Consider the following 18,560-nt stretch of genomic DNA (forward strand, 5'->3'; position numbering starts at 1 on the left):
CTCACTGTCACGTTTCTCCCAGATCTTCATGACTTCAAATTAACATGTACTTGTGAATCAGACCGATATAGAGAACCTAAGTTTAAGTCATACAGTCTATGTAGTTTATAGTGTATACTATAGTTTATACTTTAGCTTATACTATAGTTATAGTTTATGCTATAACTAGAGGCTATTAGAGTTTTATTATTGAAAAATGGACAGCAACAATGGCTTAGAACTTTTTCTTAAGTAAATCATTTTCTTGCCCCCTTTCAAAGTGCATAGCTGTTCATTTTAGAGCATATGCTATTATCCATTCCTTTGGAAAATCAGAAGAATTATATTAGGATTAACGCAAATTACAGTGTGAACTGCTGTTATGAGGTGAGGTAGATTGTTCTGTTTGTTCTGTAGATGTAAATAAAAAATAGATATAATTTAATTTTCTTGTAAATAGTAAAATTGCTAGGCTTTTGTCATAAAATTATCAGAGCATGAACTCTGGTTTTATAGGCCTTGGGCAATTCATTTATTGGCATTGTTATGACATTCAATACCGTATTAAATAATTTTCATATTCGTTACCTTAGACTGATTAGGATAAGCTCATTAGAAGAGATATCTAGTGGTTATTTTATATGTATTATAAGAGTTGTATCATATGTTGTAATTTCATAAAACCATTTATTGATGCCCTGTTCATTAACAAAATCTAATTAAAAATAATTCTATTTAAATTCCATAATGTAGAAATTTCAGAAAAGTCCACATTTCTGATTTTGAAAGAGCTTCTCTGGTATAAAAGTTGGATACAGTGTAAAACCTGCCCCTCAGTGGCCATTGACTTGACCTCTATATGTGTAAGTAATTCCTCCTGAAATAACGGACATTTTAAGTGTTCTTAGCATGTTTGCATTGTTTGAGTAGAACATAAAATTCTTTTTCCTTGGGGTTAGCAATATTATTTTTTAAAGTCAAGAATGGAAAATCCTGAAACGATGAATTACATTGGCCTATCCAGTCAGCAGTTATGTAGGGATATCATTAACCTGCTGTCCTTTCTTTTCCCCTCCTCTTTGGTTTTGTTTTTTTGTTTTGTGGTAGTCTGACCCTTGGTTATCATTGCAGAACTATGGAGGTGCAATGAGACCCCCACTGAATGCTTTAGGTGGCCCGGGGATGCCTGGAATGAACATGTAAGCACAACAATAAAATCTTACAATATTTAGAAAAATCATGATTTCATTGTAGAAGTAACACCTGTCATATGTAAGACAAGGGAGAACATGCTTTAGTTAGTAACATGATATTTTGGCTAATAACTATGATTAAAAAGAAGTGAATGTACAGCAGTTTCATTCTTCTGCATGCATCTCTTACAGGCTCCTTTGCTTTCCCTCCAAGTATGTACAAATACTGAGTTTCTTTACAGGTTCAAGTTCAAATATTGGGAATATTTTGGCAGTATGGTCACCCATATTCACTTGTATGTATTTTTCTAAATGAGGTTGTTTACTGTTTATGCTCTTGTTTTGCTGATTAAATATTTTACAATGAGTGGTACAATTATGCTTCGTTTCTGCAAAATAATTTTTACATTAGTCATTGTAGTGTATTATTACTTTTACTCCTGTAGACCACCCACCCTTTTTAAGCATGTAGAAAAATTTCAGATGTAAAATTGCCATATTTAGAGTAGACTAGATTTAAGCTCAGGACTTCAGCATAGCAAATGGCCCAAAATGAGGAATCTTCTGCACTTTTTAAAAATCCTTCAGTGGCTCAAAGATGTTTCTATGATTAGCAAGCCTGGAAAAAAATAAGTTGCTTCTTGTGTTATTGAGATTTCTCGCTTAATGGATTCACAGATTTTAAGGGGCTGTTAAAATTGACTTCAGCATAATACAGACCAGACGGTATCAAGGCCTTCTTGTATCTTGGCTCTGCCTCTATGTAAATTACGACGGTGTTTCTTAACCAGCATTTTGCAGCCTCTGGTTGGATAACGGAAGGCAGTATGGCAGTCAGGGTATCAAGACACTAACAGTCTAAAGCAGAGAACATTTTCTTTTTTTTATTCCTTTTATACCTTGGTCTTTCAAGAACGAGTTTACAGCAGTTTGACACAGAAAACATAGTCGAGATTTGTATAAGCTTGTTATCATAGATAACCATTTTTACTCTTATTTTTATAAAAAAGATAAGTAACAGAAGATAATTTTCATTTCAAATAGAGATACCAACCTGAAGAAGTTAAAAAGGTATTGAGTTAGATATTACTTTCAGAAAAATATCTAATCCAGCATATCCTTAATTTCTTCTGATTTCCAGACATACCTTGAAGCAAATAAAATAAAATCTAAAGTTGGGTGGTACTCTATCATAGACATCATATATTGGACTCAAGACAATTCTAGGAACCTTCCCAAGGGTAGGCATTTCTTCTTTTAAGTAAAATTGATGTAGAGAAAATATTTAGATATTTGCATCTCGGTGTGAGTATAATGTAAGTAGTACGTAGATTTCCTTAGGAGGAGATTTAATGATAAGAAGAGAAAATGTAACTTTCTGAAATACAATGTTCTGGAAGTAAAATTCAGGATAGGTAAGATATTTTTAGGATACTTATCCACATAAATGAGCATTTATATGTAAAAGATAAGCAAAGAGGTTCCTGGATTAAAAAAAAAGAGCTCCTCATCTTCTAGAAAGCAGAGAATAATATGGTTATGGGATGAAATACTAATATTTCCACATTGCAGCATTCGATAGGCACAGTTCATCTTATGTTTAGTAAACATGCATAGATGGTGTTCTTTGAAGTCAGTGATGTGGGAAGTGCGTTTTCCTTTGAAACTTCTGTGTTCTGTTGAGGCACATGCCATGAATTGCAGTCCTTTACTTGGGGAATTCGTGAGCTTTGATACAGTGTATGATTTCTTCTGTGAGCAACATGCTTTAAAATAGTAATTATCAAGCAGTTAACCATAGCTGTCTCTATGTCTATCAGGCATGTGCTGCGCTCCTTTGCATTTCTTAAGAACTCATCTTGACTCCACTTCAGCTGCAAGCAGGAGCACAAAACTGTTTCCTGTCCAGGCTTCACCCTGTCCCATGCCATATAATGCAGGAGAGCACGGAGTAGCACTGCTAGAATACTGTGCTGTAGCATCTACTGACCTGTGTCATATGCTGAGTCACAGACCTTTGTAAGGAGTGCCATTATTTTGGTCTCCGTGAATAATTTTTCAGAACATATTTTTTTACTGTCAAAAGGAATATTTTTTTCCTCTGCTAACTGGAGTGGCATATACTCCTCAAACGGAGAATAAAGGTTTAATGGTGGTTTGGCAGCACAAAGCCTCTTTTCCTTAAACGTCACCTTGGTTTCTTACTGTGAGTTGGTGCTGTCAGTTGTGTATGAAATCTGATAGTACTAAGTTCTTACGCTGTGAAATCGTAGTAAGGTCTTGGTGTGTGGTCAGTTCCGACATTCAGAATCAGTCAGAGCACGTCTAAGGATAACTCAGGGCCAGTAGCAATTAATGGGCCCAAATGTATTAGAATTCATTCTTTATATTATCCCTTACAATTTATGTAATGCACGATACTAAAAAATATCGGAGTAAGTCATTTACTCTACTTACATTTCTTTGGAAGATGATGACTTCCCTCTTGCATATATTATGTATAGTGCATATTAATTTACATATGTCTTCACATACACATATCTTTTTCTTACATTTTCCTGTGTTGTACTCAATGTTTTTGGATTTCTGTCTATGTTAAAATATAAAAATATGTATACCCTACAAAACCAGTTGCCATTTTAAAATCCAACTTTCCGCTGGGAAAGCTCACAAGGAAGCTGTTTCGTTTAAGAGCAAAATATCTGCCAAATATAATTTTACATTTTTCTGGATGAAAAAATGTGCTCTATTGTCAAAAACAGCAACAATGAACCTGAGAGCTCATAGGCAGTATTTCAGTTCAGGAGCACATGCTCCTTAAATGTAGTTCGGCTAAATAATTGCTCGCTCCATCCTAACTAATACATATCAGATCACTGTTTGAAACAGCTAATATATATCCTATGTCTTTTTAAAAATAACTGTATGTTAGCTGTAAGGTTTTAAACTGAGCTTTGGGGTAGCAGTTGTTAGTAAGATGTTATTTCTTCATGGAAAAATGCCCTCTTTGGGAACAAATTAGTAAATTTCAGGGAGCTGTGTTAAATTTCACTGGCCCTTTTTAATGGCCTGTGCGACCTGCAAAGTTGTCTAAAGCACTAAGAATATCTCAGTCATGCCTGGAAAAAAAGTCACTTTATTTTTTAACTTCAGTTCATAACCTTGTATCTGGATGTTTCATTTCCAGGTGGAATATGTTCACCCATTAGGAAACTGAAATATTTGATTTTGTTTTTTCTAAATACTGGGATCAAGGGTATAGGACTTACTTTAAGGGTGGAACGCAGCTGTAATTAGTCATAGCAGTGGATCCTTTGTAAATTACTCAATTTTGGAATTGGTACATTCATAGTAATGTTTTATGATTGTGTTGATGCTTCCAAAATAAACATTTAATAAAAGGGAAAAACACTGCTTGCTTTGCTTTGAAGAAAATTTGCAGATAGCTTTTTTGTGTGTGCTTTAAAAGCCAACAACATTCAGCTCTATATAAACCATATGGCTTTCAAGCAGAATCTGCTACAGAGTTTTCTAAGTCTATACTTAGAGCTGTCCATGACTTCCAGTAAATTTGCAAATTCCAACAGCTTTTTAAATGAAGGGTGAGCGTCCTCTTAGGAAGTGTCTACAGTGCAGCCTGCAGGATGGTGCAGCCTTTAAGCCAGTTTAGCTTTAAACAAAACTTGTGTGCTTACCAGGAGCACCATGAAGCTGACAGGAGTTCATGTTGCAGTCTTCTGATGGACACTATCTAGATGTCGATGTTGCTGTGGCTAAGCCTATTATGTATCTGAGTTAGCTTTTTCATATCTCTGTACTTCACAGCAGTCTGCGTTGCAGTCATGGCATTATTTGATTTGATGCTTTTTACCAGGTACATTTATATTGCTTAATATCATACAGACAAGTGCAGAGTTTTGGGATGAAAACAAACTTCCGGTATTGTTACATATATCCTTGATTCCTCTGAAAAAGAAGATCCATTGAGCCAGATATTGTACATGATTGATAGAAAAGAAAGAAAAAACATCAAATACCTCACCTTGTAATTTTTAGCGGCAGAGAAGTTGCTGGATATTTGTCCTGAGCAGCATGTCTGCAACTATTACTTGCGCCTGACATTTCTTGCATGAGTACTATGAGTATCTTTCCTTGCTTTATCTCCCCTTCTCCCACAGCTGAATAAGGCAGCTGCCACTCATTGTTAGAATCCTTCGTGGAGATATCTTCCAACAAATGTGCTACATAAAGTATCATATATAGAGCTGTTGGAACGATGGATTTTTAGCTTTCATGGAAGAACTGTTTAAGCTGAGAAGGAACACATTTAGGGTTCACTCAGAAATGTTTTCCTTTTCTGACAGGGGAAGAGTTTTAGCAAAAAGATCTTTTCCCACGTTTCTGTCTTTCCATCCTTCCCAAAATAATTTAGCAGCATAAATGAAATGATTAATTTCATTTTCACTTTATTTATTTTAATTGGTTGTTTTAGCCAACTTCTTTGTGGTTTTATCAATAATGTAATAAAAAAATAAGAAAGATACAATATTAAATCCCTAACGTACCCACTTAATAGTTTTTAGCTTTGCAAAACTTTGGATAGAAAACTGCCTGAACTCATTAATAAAGCCTGCTTCTCTCCCTATGTTTAAGTCTCTCTGCCATGCTGGGTATGCAGTGGTGGCTAGTGTAGCTTTCCTAAAGCCAGCAAGGCCAAAATCCCATTTTAAGAGCAAAAGTTTTGTCATCTGCTCTGTCTTTACGTTGTCAAGGCCTTCAAAAGTGATTTCATCCTATTTATAAATAGCTAGGAATGCCTAATGCTACCAGGAATAATTATAGTTATTCGTATGTTATGACTATGAACATTGAGATTTTACCTTCCATATGGTTTAGTTCCCTCAAGACTGTTAAAAGAAGAAGCCTAACCACCCAACTCTTCTACTGAGCTCAGTTAAAATGGAGAAAGCTAAGATAACAGCAAGAGCTGTGAGAAAAGAAGTGCTCTATCAGGAAAGGAAAGCTCTATCTAAAAGGAAAGTTCTTCCTTTTTCCTTTTCTCCATTCTGCTTTTAGCATCTGTCTGATGTTTAGTCTGAGTTAGCTTTATCAGAGGCTTCTGTTGCCTGTTGTACTCTTGTCCCCATTGCTAGGACACTGCCACTTAATCAAAAATACACCAATTGGGCAAGGTGTAACAAAAGAGCGTCGGACAAGTTTGAAATCTCCGTTTTGCCTGGGGTGTGGTAAATTTCACGTTTCTTTGATTTCTGTGGAGATAATGTAGCTTTAGTCAAGTAGCAAACTGTTTGTAGATACATATCTAAATGTATGTTAAAATATAAGTATAAATTGGCACGTTTTCATTTTTTAATATATAAAATATGTAAATTTATATATAACTGTTATGCTCCTTAGATCCATATTGTAGCAGTGTGTTTTCCTGCTGCAAATGGCTTGTTTTTCTAAAAAATTGTTTGAAACAAAACATTCATAAGGAACTAGCATTACCTTTACTAATGAAACCTCATTCTGCTTGCAGTGTTCTAGATCTATAATCAATAAATGTTTTTACAGTTCTTCAGGAAGGTATTTAATTATGTGTGCAAGAGTACAGCTTCTGTGACTGAAATTGCATTCATGTTTTAGTACCTTTCTGCTTTGATACTGTAAACAGACCTTTGCAGAACGTGTGATACTTCCTCCAGTGTGAACAAACAAAGTGCAAAGAAAAACACTCCTCATGAGAACTTGAAGAATTTTGGAACTTGTTTTTCGCTCTCTTTAAAACTTTTTTGCTGCAATAAAATGTCTCGTTTATGTAACATGGAGTTAAATTCTCCCTGGACAAGAGGAAAGCACTATAGGAGGCACAAATTGGCAATGGCTTTCAAATCATTTTATTGAGAACACAATAGGAGAAAGTCTGCCACTTCCTAAATTTGCAAGCGTTCTGAGATGCATGCAGAACTGTGACATCTCTGCTGTAGCCTTTGTGGCTACTGAGGAAGGACTTGATATGATGCACTTCTAGCAGGTAGCGTCCTGAAAATACAGAAGTCCACAGAATGAGTTAGGAACTGCGATGTCTTAAATAGAAATGGCAGGGTTGTAATAATAAATACATTATCTGTAATCATCTTGTAAACTGTTAAATGAAGAAGGTAGTGCAACAATGATAATTTTACCATAACATTATAACTCGATGTAGTTACGATTTATAATCACATTTTACTGCAATTAGAAAAAGCTGTCTCCTAACTTACTTTGGGAACAGATTACTTTGAAACATTTGCTTCCTCTTAATTGGTCAGCAGCTGGGGGGTGTTCTGTTTTGTTTTGTTTTTTGAAGTAAAACTCTCATCTTCTGTTACAGGGGTCCAGGGGGTGGTAGACCTTGGCCAAACCCAACCAATGCCAATTCTGTAAGTAAATATTTAAATATATTAGATATCATCTTATATTTATGAGTTATTTCTCATCAGTACACCAAACAGCAATACAAAGTCCAGTTCACTCAACAAATAGCATACTGCTATAAGGCCTGCTTTATGTTTTTTTCCCACTGTAGTATGTTCCTGTCAACCCTAATGCAATGTAGGTACAGTCAGGACCACATCTTAACAGAGAACTCATTGTCCATTTTTGTCCGTACGTATTCAGATCTGTTCATAATCACGTAACACCTTCGCATCTCTACATCATTTACAGAACTTCCTTAACAAAAAAGTCATCCTGGATTATATTTAAAATAATATATTTTAACTTCCGTTAGTGCAAGGCAGAAAAGTTAGGTCAGTGCTATCTGACTAGTCAGCTCTACAGAAGTCACAGCTTGAGAAGATATTCCCCAATATGCGCTCACATTTTGCATAGGCAAAACCACATTTGTTCTTGTAACTAGGGAAAGTGGAGTCATAAAGCAAATGCTCACAAGACATCAGCCATTTAGATATGCTTTTTGTAAAAAGCAGTGCATTCTCTTGAATTTTGTTCCAAAAACTACAAAATGAGGTTGTGTAATAGCAGCTTAAAGAAAGAAGCGGTCAGCAAGGCATACCAGATGAACAGCATTGGCTGCTTTTTCTTCAGAAAGCCCATCGGTAAAGTTTTCATTTTACTTCATTGGGCATATATCATTAGTATTGAAACGTGTGCCTTTCTAGCAATGACAGTTGGATAAGATGGATCTGACATGTCAGAGGATATCGGCTCTTTTTATTGCTCTCAATTTTGATTTTTTATTTCTACTGAATTCCAATTAGGCAAAAAAAGGAGCTGAAGCTCTTCGTCTATCTACTTTTCTTTGCTTACTAATCTACTAAAATGGACACTAGGATATGCTTCAAGTGATAATTAAAGTGTTTTCATTCTATGAAGTTAATTGAGAAGTCCAGTGCTAGATACCTTTGTAAAAACTAGTTGTCTGACAAGTTGTCTGCAGTCTTGCAAGATGCTTATTCTACAAAATAATTTTGTAGTATCTTAATTCAGTTACTTAATTCTTACCCCATCCTACTGTAATGGTATTGCTGCCTGCTCCTTCAGAGAGAATCTTCACAAAGGCTATTGCATAAAGAAGAAAACTGGATTATTCACAGGCAACTGGATTTCTCCAAATATCCTCTGTAACAAATACCACAATTGAATTTGAAATGAAATTAGGACACTGTCCTTTTGTAAAAAGAAAGAATAGTGCAAAGAGATAAGAGGAGTATTTTCTAGGCTGAAAGAGTAGAGAGTAATGCTTTTCTTTATATCATCTGTATTTTAATAAAGATTCACTACATATAGGAACAAACAAATTTAGCTCCTGTTCCAGATGTCTTTGAAGTCCTGTTGAGTAAAATGCAAGCATGTACTGCTAAAGTTTACCCTCTGTAACGCATATTACCTTAATACTCTTACAGCTAAGCCTTTTACTATAGATTGTAGATCTTTACAGAGCTTATTGTGGTTCCCACAGTAAGAATCATAAAATTCTTGTGATGCATGCAAGGACTAGATTTGGTACTAGAGTTTTTAACTTGGTATCTTGAAAGAGCAATGCTGGCCGTTCAGGGCACATGCATCACTTATTATGAAACAATAGAGAATAGATATCAGACCTCAACCGGCAGACTTTTAAATATGTGCAGTATATTGTTCCTATTGATTTCAGTTGAGTGGCTACCAGGATACAGTAATCTTAAATGGAAATATTTTGATTTGAAGTATTTGATACTAAATTCTGTTTATGTCTAAACTGCACGTTTTAGTCTTGAACGTATTTACAATGAAAAGTTGTTGATTAGGACTTTTGTACTTGTTAACAATAGCATTTTCTCCATGATCTTTTACTTTCTCTTTAAAATGAATTATCCAAATATGCTTTAGTATGACTGCCGATAAATGTAGGTATGAATTCCATCTCGATGCTGAAGAAATTACTGTTTTGTTTCTGTTGATATTACAGATACCTTATTCTTCAGCATCTCCTGGGAACTATGTAGTAAGTACACTTGTTTGTGTTTGCTCATTAGAATAGATGTTACATTTTATTTAGGCAAAGAAATAGTTGTCCAGATGTTAAGAAGAACCCCTGTGTATTGGTTGAGAACTGAACATCTGATCTGCAGTTAGTTGTTTTGTCTGCCATCTATGGTGCATATGTTGATGTTCATTACTACAATCATTATCAGTCTGGTCAAAGTTGCTGTGAGTGCTGTGTTTTGTTTCAGCATATGTTTCTTTAACCAATACAATATCTTATGTTCAAGAATAAAGGACAAAACCCCCCAGCTTTTTCAGTGATGCAATATTTTATGAATTTCTGAACTTCTTCAGGAAAAAAAGTATTTGAAAAATTCGAGGAAGCTTTTCTCTCCCCAGGGATGCATAACAGAGTCCCCATAGCTAACATGTTAAGGGATATTCTTTCGTCTAACAATTACCTTCTGGAGACTTGAAAACTCTTTTTTCCCCATTGTCTTTATTTCACGGTCATTGTCTTAGTTTATTACAGATTGGTTGATATCATTATATTTTCTTAGTATGTACTTTAGAATGAAATAGTTCACACTTCAGAATAGTATCCCACATTGATTTCTCATTCAAAACAGCTAAAATGCTTAAAAAAGAGCTAAAAATGCTAATAGTCTCTCTGGAATTTGAGAAAAACATTTCACCTATCAACAAAACAGTTTCTGTTGGAGTACATACTGGTTTTTGTCTGTATCACAAGAGATTAACTTTTGTTTCTTCTTTTAGCTTTTTTTTTTTGGTGTGGTTGTTATTGTTCTTTTACTAGGATTATTTGTACTTCTCATGTACCCTTTCTAAGGGATATTGTTTCATGTTTGTATCACATGTTTAGTACTGGAGTCAAGATGTAACGGGGAGAATTATATCTTCCCCTCTGAAGACGTTTGACATTGGTCATTTTTGTTTGCTCGTTGTTGGATTCCAAACTTCTGTTTGTGGATCAGATTCCAGTAGACTTTTTTTAATGTTTTATCACCTGAAGACTAGACAACTGCGCTGTAAGGCTTAAATCGACCTAAAACCTGAAGCTAGTGCAGAATGTGGAAATAGCAGGCCTTTCACTGGGAGGGCAATATACCAGTGTTTTTGATCTATCTGGGCTGCTTACAGGTTTCTTTTACATCTAGTCTACATCAGGGAGGTGATCCTGTACAGCTAGTGCTGAACTGAGATAGATAAAATTTTCAAGGATGACCTTGTCTTATCTAAATAATAGCTATTTCTTTTGTCTTTTATTCAGACAGTTAGCTGCTAAAAGGGTTACATTTTTCATAGGTGTCCATAGTTCCAGAGCTTATTTGCCACATGTTTAGTGGAAACAGTCTAAATCTGCTGATCTTCAAACCAGTTATTTTAATAAAGAACTTTGGAAAGGTCTCTCTACTAGGAGAAGAAAATTCTTTGTTGTTTTGCCACAGACCTCAGTGATCAGTTATTACTGCAGTTTTTGAAGGTATTTGTTGGAACGTGTGACTTCATATTCTGTTTTTTGAGAAGTATGAAGGCCTGAGAAATTAGAAAAAAAGACACTATAGACATCTATTTTAAAGAAGCAAACCTAAGTAAAGTGCATATTGCAGTGGAGGACTCTATTGGTGTCCAGGCACCAGGCAGCCAGCCTAAATGACTGTGACAAAAAGGGCATCGCCATAGCTGAATGTAGAGATAGAGGAGGAGGAGGAGTAAGAGTAAAGAGGTAATTTTACCTCTTCCAGGGACAATGATGAGCCTGGTACTGGAATGTTGCATCTAATTGGAACTTTGAAAGGAAATTAAAATATATCCAAAGATGCAAAAGAAACACACAAAAGATTCAAGTATCAGAGAAAATGCCTGAGCCTCTGAGCAGATGTGCTCTGTGAGCTCCAGCTCTACAGGAGGAGAGAGGGGGACATTTCTATCTAACTTCTTCTCACTCTTTTGCTGAAGTTTACCGCTCCATCAGATCTGCCACTGGAGTTGCTTGGATAAGTGACCCTTGTCATTCAACAAAATTGAAGTTGATGTAAGCAGTTGGAGAACTGAGTCCTTGCTAAAGTGGTTTCGTTTGCCTGCACTTGGTTAAGAGACATTCATACATGAAGCTCCAAGCAGAGCTGAGGCTGCCTTTAGCAGGGCATAATGACTGGGGTGGGCCAGGGGTTGAAAACCTATTTTGCCAGCATAGGTGCTTGCACAGCACATATCCTGCCTGTACTCTCACAGTAGTCTGGCTTTAAAACGGCTCACCGCTTTTTTGGAAAATGGAAGACATGAAAGCCAGCCATGCAAAGAGTTAAACTGAGGGGCAGTAACTTCCATCAAAGGGAGCAGGAGCAAGGGTTTGGGAGCAGGCTATGATTTGGGGAGCTCTAGGATCAGCTTTTCCGCTGAAGGGTTCATGATACAGAACTACATGCTTCGAAAGCTTAGTCTGATTAGTTTATCAGACAGGTTTTTGAGAAATGATTTAATTGCATATAAATACATTCTCTGGGAAAAAAATACTTGATACCAAGAGGCTCACTAACAGAGGAATGACAGTTAATATAAATTAAAAATTAGATGCAAATAGTAATAGTGTGGATAATTAGCCTTTGCAATGAATCACCAGTTAGTGGTTTCTAAATCTCTTGCTACCATTCTGAAAAATATATATAAACCTTGCAAACTTAAGTTAGTAAACCCAGTGCACAAGTACATGGATAAAATGTCATAGCCTGTGATACCCAAAAGGTCAGAATATGTGATCGAAAGGTCCCTTTTGAATTTAGAGTCTGTAACTCTATAAATGAAATGGGGGAATTTTTCATTGCTGAGGGCTGAATAGGCCTTTCAAATGCTTTTGGCAAAAACAATCTTAATACGTTTATTACTGATCCAATTATAATTGGGGGGGGGGGGGAGGGAAATGCTATGGAGCTTCTGGCAGTATGAAATGAAGTTGTGCTCCTTGACTTATATAATGTGATTTGTGGTTTGCAAGATGGAGCAAGCCTTATTTTCTAGCATATTTTATAACAGATAATCAGTGATCTTGCTTAGTTCACAATAAAGGGGAAGCACAAGATGAAGAACTGGTAGGTGGTGTTATATATAAGGGCATAGAGGTGTATTCATGTTGATTGACTGCTGCTGCTGAGTAAAAGATTTCTCTTTTATCTACAATTAACTGATAGTTAATTACTGACTGGGAGACAGGGGTGCTTCCCCCTGAAGTGTTATATATTTTACTGGCATGAACCCGGGGAGGAGTGCTATCAGTCAGAAAGCTGCTACAATAACGATTTTAATTGTCTGAAAATAGTGTTCACTAGTGTATTACTGCTAAATGTTTTGTAAGAAATGTTATTTTTAGTAGGCCATTGAGAAACAGTGTGTATTGTTTTAGTTCCAAAACTTCTCTACCTCCTTCTGGAATATTTCAGTGAATATATATCATGGCAAATCTCAGCAATATTCTTTTAAACAAATAGGAATAATCAAACCTTTATATTCAGTGCAATTGAAAAGAAGGTAGTCTTTCCCTTTACTTAAAAATATTAATGGATCTACAAATGTAGGAAGCAAGAAGTTATGATTCAATTCCTACTAAACTGTTAGGATGTTTAGAATAAAATTATTTGAGGCATTTTTAAAGAAAGAACCTTAAAAAGCTTGTTTAACAACCAGAGCAGTCTGTGTACAGTGTTTATTCATAAACAGATTTGTAACACAGAAATACCTGAAACTAAGAAAACAATTTTTTTTTTCTGTGATTTAGCACTGTAGGCAAGTGATATGACTGTATCCAAATTTAGCATCATCCTGACACTTTTTTATCATTTGTTGTTAATTTGCAAATGAATTGTATCTACAGATACTATTAAAAAAGGATTGTAGAATACTATACATATTATACAGACCAAATTAAGATCGCCAGGGCATCAAGACACCAAGTCTGTCTGAAAGAGAAAACTTTCTTCAGATGACTAGTCTCTTCTGTGCCCATAAGACACTTCCTTATTTTATGCTTTACAAGCACTGGTTATGCTGTCATTAATGTGTGGACAGAGGAAAACTAGTGGTGAGTTTACAGAATTAAATACAATTGTCTTATGCCCTTATCCAAGTGTCCTTCTTGCCTAACTCATAGCATGAATCAACTTTCTATGCTAATGGATCTTCTTGGATCCATAGATCTACATGTACCAGAACTCTGTGCCAGAGCCTGCTGACCAACAGCGTTGTCTTAATCTTTTAACGAGTTGTTTTGTTAGCTTTTCAGAAAATGCGCATGTTTTCACTAGAGTAACTCGTGACATTTATGATGCTTTTTTTTCTTTCATTTGTACTGTAGTCACTCTTTACTGTGGTATTTTTTTTTCCTTTCATGCTAACTGGTATTTTCTACCCTCTCTAGGGTCCTCCGGGAGGTGGAGGGCCACCAGGAACACCCATCATGCCTAGTCCAGCAGGTACTGAAATATACTCTGAAAAAAATAAAAGGAAATTTTTAAAGGTTTTAGGAAGTACACAAATTCCCTTTTTCCAGATTTTTCTATGCTATTAATGCAGTCAAATGGATAGATCCAATTGATATACATTTTTCAGCAGGGAGCAGCTAATGAAAAGGTATTAGTTTTGTACTTTCTGCATCAGCTTTTCTTAATGCTCTTTCACTCTCTTTCTCTCCCTGCTATGCTGCAGAAATATAAAGCATTGTACTGTACCTCTACAGTTCAAAGCAATTCATGTCTCTCGTTCTTGAGTCCATCTTTTCTTGCACTGTTTCAGCAACAGCAAGGGAAAAAAAAGAAAAGAAAAAAAGAAAGAAGACAGAATATGTATTTGTTTCTGCTCATGTCCTTTAGCGCAATTCTGCCAGTTCAGAAATTAGGAAATTTCTGAATGCCGTGCAAGTTCCCCTGTAGTATCCTATGGGATAGACCCGATCAATGTGTAGCTCTTGAGCTACATGTGAATGACAAGCATGACTGCATCCTCTGGCTATGTCATCGGACTGACAGCAGGCTAGTGCTAGGACAGTTGCTCTGCTCTGTCCTGCGATGGAGGAGTAAGGCCCCAGAGGAGCAATTCTCATCTCCTATTTGTTATCTGTTCCTAGCGCTTCACTGCTGCATTGTTTCCCTAGGTTGCGTGATCTGTATCTTGGAATTCTGGCCACAGGGAGAATTTGGCCATCCTGAAGGTTGGCCACTGTTCCTATTCAGGTTTAAAGAATCGAGGAGGAGGAGGAGGATGGGAAGATTCAAGACAGCTAACTAGATTCTCAAGGCTCAAAGTTGGTCAGCTAGATGCAAGTATCTCCATCAGTGTTCTGCAACGTATCTGACATGAAGGAGGAGCTGCAAGATTGAGAGGATGCTCTTCTCCCATGGATAGCGTCAGAAATGTGTTGAAAAGAAACTAATTACATCTTATGTAACCCAGTATTCAGTAGATATTTGGGCTCCTTTTGGCCAACATCTGTCTCTGTTACACGCTTTTACCAGCTAAAAGGGACCTTTTCACCTCAGTGATGCTATAATTCCTCAGTCCTACATGTTCTTGCTGTCCTTTGCAGCACAAGAGGGGTAGGGGAAGTTTCCTAACTTCCTATGAAAACTTCTGGCACCACTGTAAAATCTTCATTAAATACAATTCCAGAGCTTTAAAAATACAACTTGAGATAAAGAGTAGGGCTTCCTTGTTCATATAATTAGTGAAAAAGATAATTAATGTGCGCTGGCAGTTAAAAGCTAAAATCTCTTTTAACATAGAAACAAACCCATGGAGAGCCTGCACTTTTAAAAACAGTCAGCACTGCAGTTATGTCACGTGTAAGTTGTCTGTGCGCACTCCAAATAAAGCTTCTGTTGAGGAATTGTTTCCATTTTCAATTAAAGAGACTCTAAGGTGTTTTAAGGCTTCTGTTTTCCAAAGTGTGAAAACAGTTACACGTTGGCCACCTGAGAATTTTACAAAGGTACTCACTCACCTCTGCAAAAAAAACCCTTCTAGCTCTGAATGTTCCCATGGCCCAATCAACCCATATGTATTTTTTACAAAAGCCAATAGAACGTAGCGATGAGTTTCTCTGTGGAGAGCCAAGGTTATTTGTTTCAAAGGGATCTGGTGGTCAAAGAACTTGTTGTCTACCTGCTCGAATATTAAAAATAACTTTTTATATGCTAATTTTACTTTTTCTAACTTTAGGGTAAAAGCTTTTTGTTTCCCTCTTCTTCAAACAGTATATTTAAATGTTCTAGTGATGTGTAGTTCTCTATATATAATGGAATTATTTACTCACCATGGTTAATGCTTAGAAAACTGTATCTGAAAGGTTAAGGAATACTCGATGATGACCATTATTTTAACTGCCCTGTGTATGCACAAATACATTCTTTAATGAGGTCAGGCTGCATTCCCACTTCCAACACGCTTCAGTCTGATCTAGGCTTTCTTTCTTTCACTAGTTCTGACTCAAAATTCCCCCATCACCTTGTCTTGGGAAAAGATTTACAGCTCAGCAGCGTTTTGTGCGTTGCTAAGCTCAAAACTCATGGTTCAAAGAGACTGAATGGTCTTTTGGAGGAACTAGGTATAGAGCTACTTAGCTATTCTTTTACTCTTTTTAGAGTACCTCTTTTAGAGGTACTGTTTTTCCAGAGCTGCCTATAATTTTTAAAGATACACTGTCCCCTTGGAGATTTATTACGACTTTTCTGAGGTCATTTTCTGCTCAGTAAACTTCTTTGTTACACGGCCTATCTCTTGTCAAGTTCCCTTGTGAAAGGTTTTTCACCTAATTTGTCTACTGATCTTCTGCATTTTTTGCCTTCTCTTTCTTAAAATATCGATGAGGGACATTAAGACTTTGTGTGTATTAGCAGCAGGCATTGGCTTCTTCTACGTTCAATCAGAAGAGTTAAGTGGGTTGTATTCTGTATGTCTTGTTAGTTAAACCTTGCATTTCAACTCCGGAGATGCTCCAGTTTGAAAGTTCACGTACATTGATTGCAGAAAAAGGGTGTATCTTTCCTCTGGTTCTGTGTGAGTTAATCCCAGACTAAGAAGCAATATAGCTCTGTCAATGTCTGGGAAGTAAAACTCTTGGCAGAACTTATTAGCTTAGATATCACACTCTGCCAACATGGTTTTGTTGTTTTTGGACTCAAGCCAGTTTTGAAGTATTGCACCACTGTACCATGAAGATATATCAGCTAAAGCTGTCCTTTGCACAGTATTCCACTGAATAGTTAGATATATCCAAAATCTAATAGGCTGACACAGATAAGAATGAGAGATTTTCATTGGCTATACGAACATGAAGTCAATATAATGAGAAGCTATTTATCAATTATTACAGATGGAAAATAAATTACAGGAAGGATTTATAAGACAGAAATTCCTATTTTATAGAGAATATTGAAGATGAGTGAAGTAATTTGGAACTCCAGGAAAAGGGTTTAAGGAATTAAATAGTTACAGGTATTTGGTGATTTATAAACCTTTTAACAGTCACGCATAAAACTAGAGTCTAGAAGTAGTCACCTAGGGACCATTACAATTATTTCTTCTCATAGTTTTGTTGTGTGGTAGAAAATAGATAGCAAGGAAATGAAATCTTCCATTATATTGCCACTGTGTATCATTGATTCAGGCATAGAAATAATATGAACAAAATGACAAGAAATGCATTAGGTGAGTAGTCTTTTTGAAAGGTATATATTAGCACTTAAAATAATCTCTTATTACAGATTCAACCAACTCTGGAGACAACATGTACACTTTAATGAACGCAGTACCACCTGGACCCAACAGACCTAATGTAAATATAAATCTAGTTATATTTTTTTGAATTACACAGCCTTGTTTTATCCAAACTAGTGCATTTCCATGACATATGATTAATACTAAGTTCTCCTTTTTAATGGGTGACACATAAGTTGCTTACCCCCATCTTGTCTGTTTTAGTGCTTTTAATGTCTTGCAAATCAGTCATACCCATACATACAAAATAAATCATTGGGGCCTCTTTTTCTACAAGGAAAATACCTTAAAAGCATGTGCATATGAATCTTGGAGATGAAGTTTATCACACTGCAGTGCACTAGACTTCTGTACCGTATGACCATCCTAGGAGCTGCCACCAAACATTAGTTTCTGCAAGATTTAAACTTGCATTATAAAAAAATCTCTACTCCTGGAGAGGGAGATGAAAACCATTGAAAGTGATTCAGTGTTACATTGCCCTACCACTCCATGAAAAGTGATAGAATCAATACCTTTAAGAAGAAATAAACTTCCCTGTTAAGAATGAAAAACAATGGTAACATTTAAGTATTTCCCTCATTAACTACTCCATTGGCGACTATTTCAGCCCAAACTTCAGCAATTCTAGAACTGACAAAAATCTGGATTCGTAGCTTGTTTCTTTTCTCATTTCTTTCTATGCCTTCAGTTTAGTTGTATTTATCTGATTACTAAGATATTTCACCTAATTACAGTCCATGTTGTGGGCCTTTTGAAAAAAGGCCAGTAGAACTTTAAGAATATGGCTATTTGGATAGTGCTAAATCAGCGAATTTAGCAAATGCACTATAATGCTAATGCCTGAAAGTTTTTGAAGAACTGGATTTAAGGTTAATATCTGAAATCTGACAGAAACTGTTCATAGTGCAAAGGTAATGCAGAGTACTCTGACTGTCAGTATAGTCAGGCTGGGATTTGAAAACTACTAATTAATCACCTACTCATAGAAGTGAGTGGTAAAATTCTCTTCAATTTCAGTGGGAATATAGTTAGGTCAGCACTAACATATCTGAAAATCACACACCAAGTGTTAAAGTATATCATAATTCATTCCTAAGTCATATGCCAGCCTATATAGATGAGTTTCTC

At 36.0% G+C, this 18,560-nt stretch overlaps 1 protein-coding gene across 3 annotated transcripts in view; it reads left to right on the forward strand.

The window, feature by feature from the left end:
• Positions 1-18,560, forward strand: part of LOC138064848 (single-stranded DNA-binding protein 2) — a 189,410-nt gene that overhangs the window by 158,980 nt on the left and 11,870 nt on the right. For 2 of the 3 annotated variants that reach the window (XM_068928987.1, XM_068928988.1), the window contains 5 exons: positions 1,111-1,178; positions 7,549-7,597; positions 9,628-9,663; positions 14,077-14,131; positions 17,417-17,487. In XM_068928987.1, the coding sequence (XP_068785088.1) occupies positions 1,111-1,178; positions 7,549-7,597; positions 9,628-9,663; positions 14,077-14,131; positions 17,417-17,487 (279 nt within the window). The remainder of the gene's footprint in view (positions 1-1,110; positions 1,179-7,548; positions 7,598-9,627; positions 9,664-14,076; positions 14,132-17,416; positions 17,488-18,560) is intronic. The other variant, XM_068928989.1, reaches the window with a different exon arrangement.

Source organism: Struthio camelus, chromosome Z (genome assembly GCF_040807025.1).
Source record: "Struthio camelus isolate bStrCam1 chromosome Z, bStrCam1.hap1, whole genome shotgun sequence".
NCBI classification, from domain to species: Eukaryota; Metazoa; Chordata; class Aves; order Struthioniformes; family Struthionidae; genus Struthio; species Struthio camelus.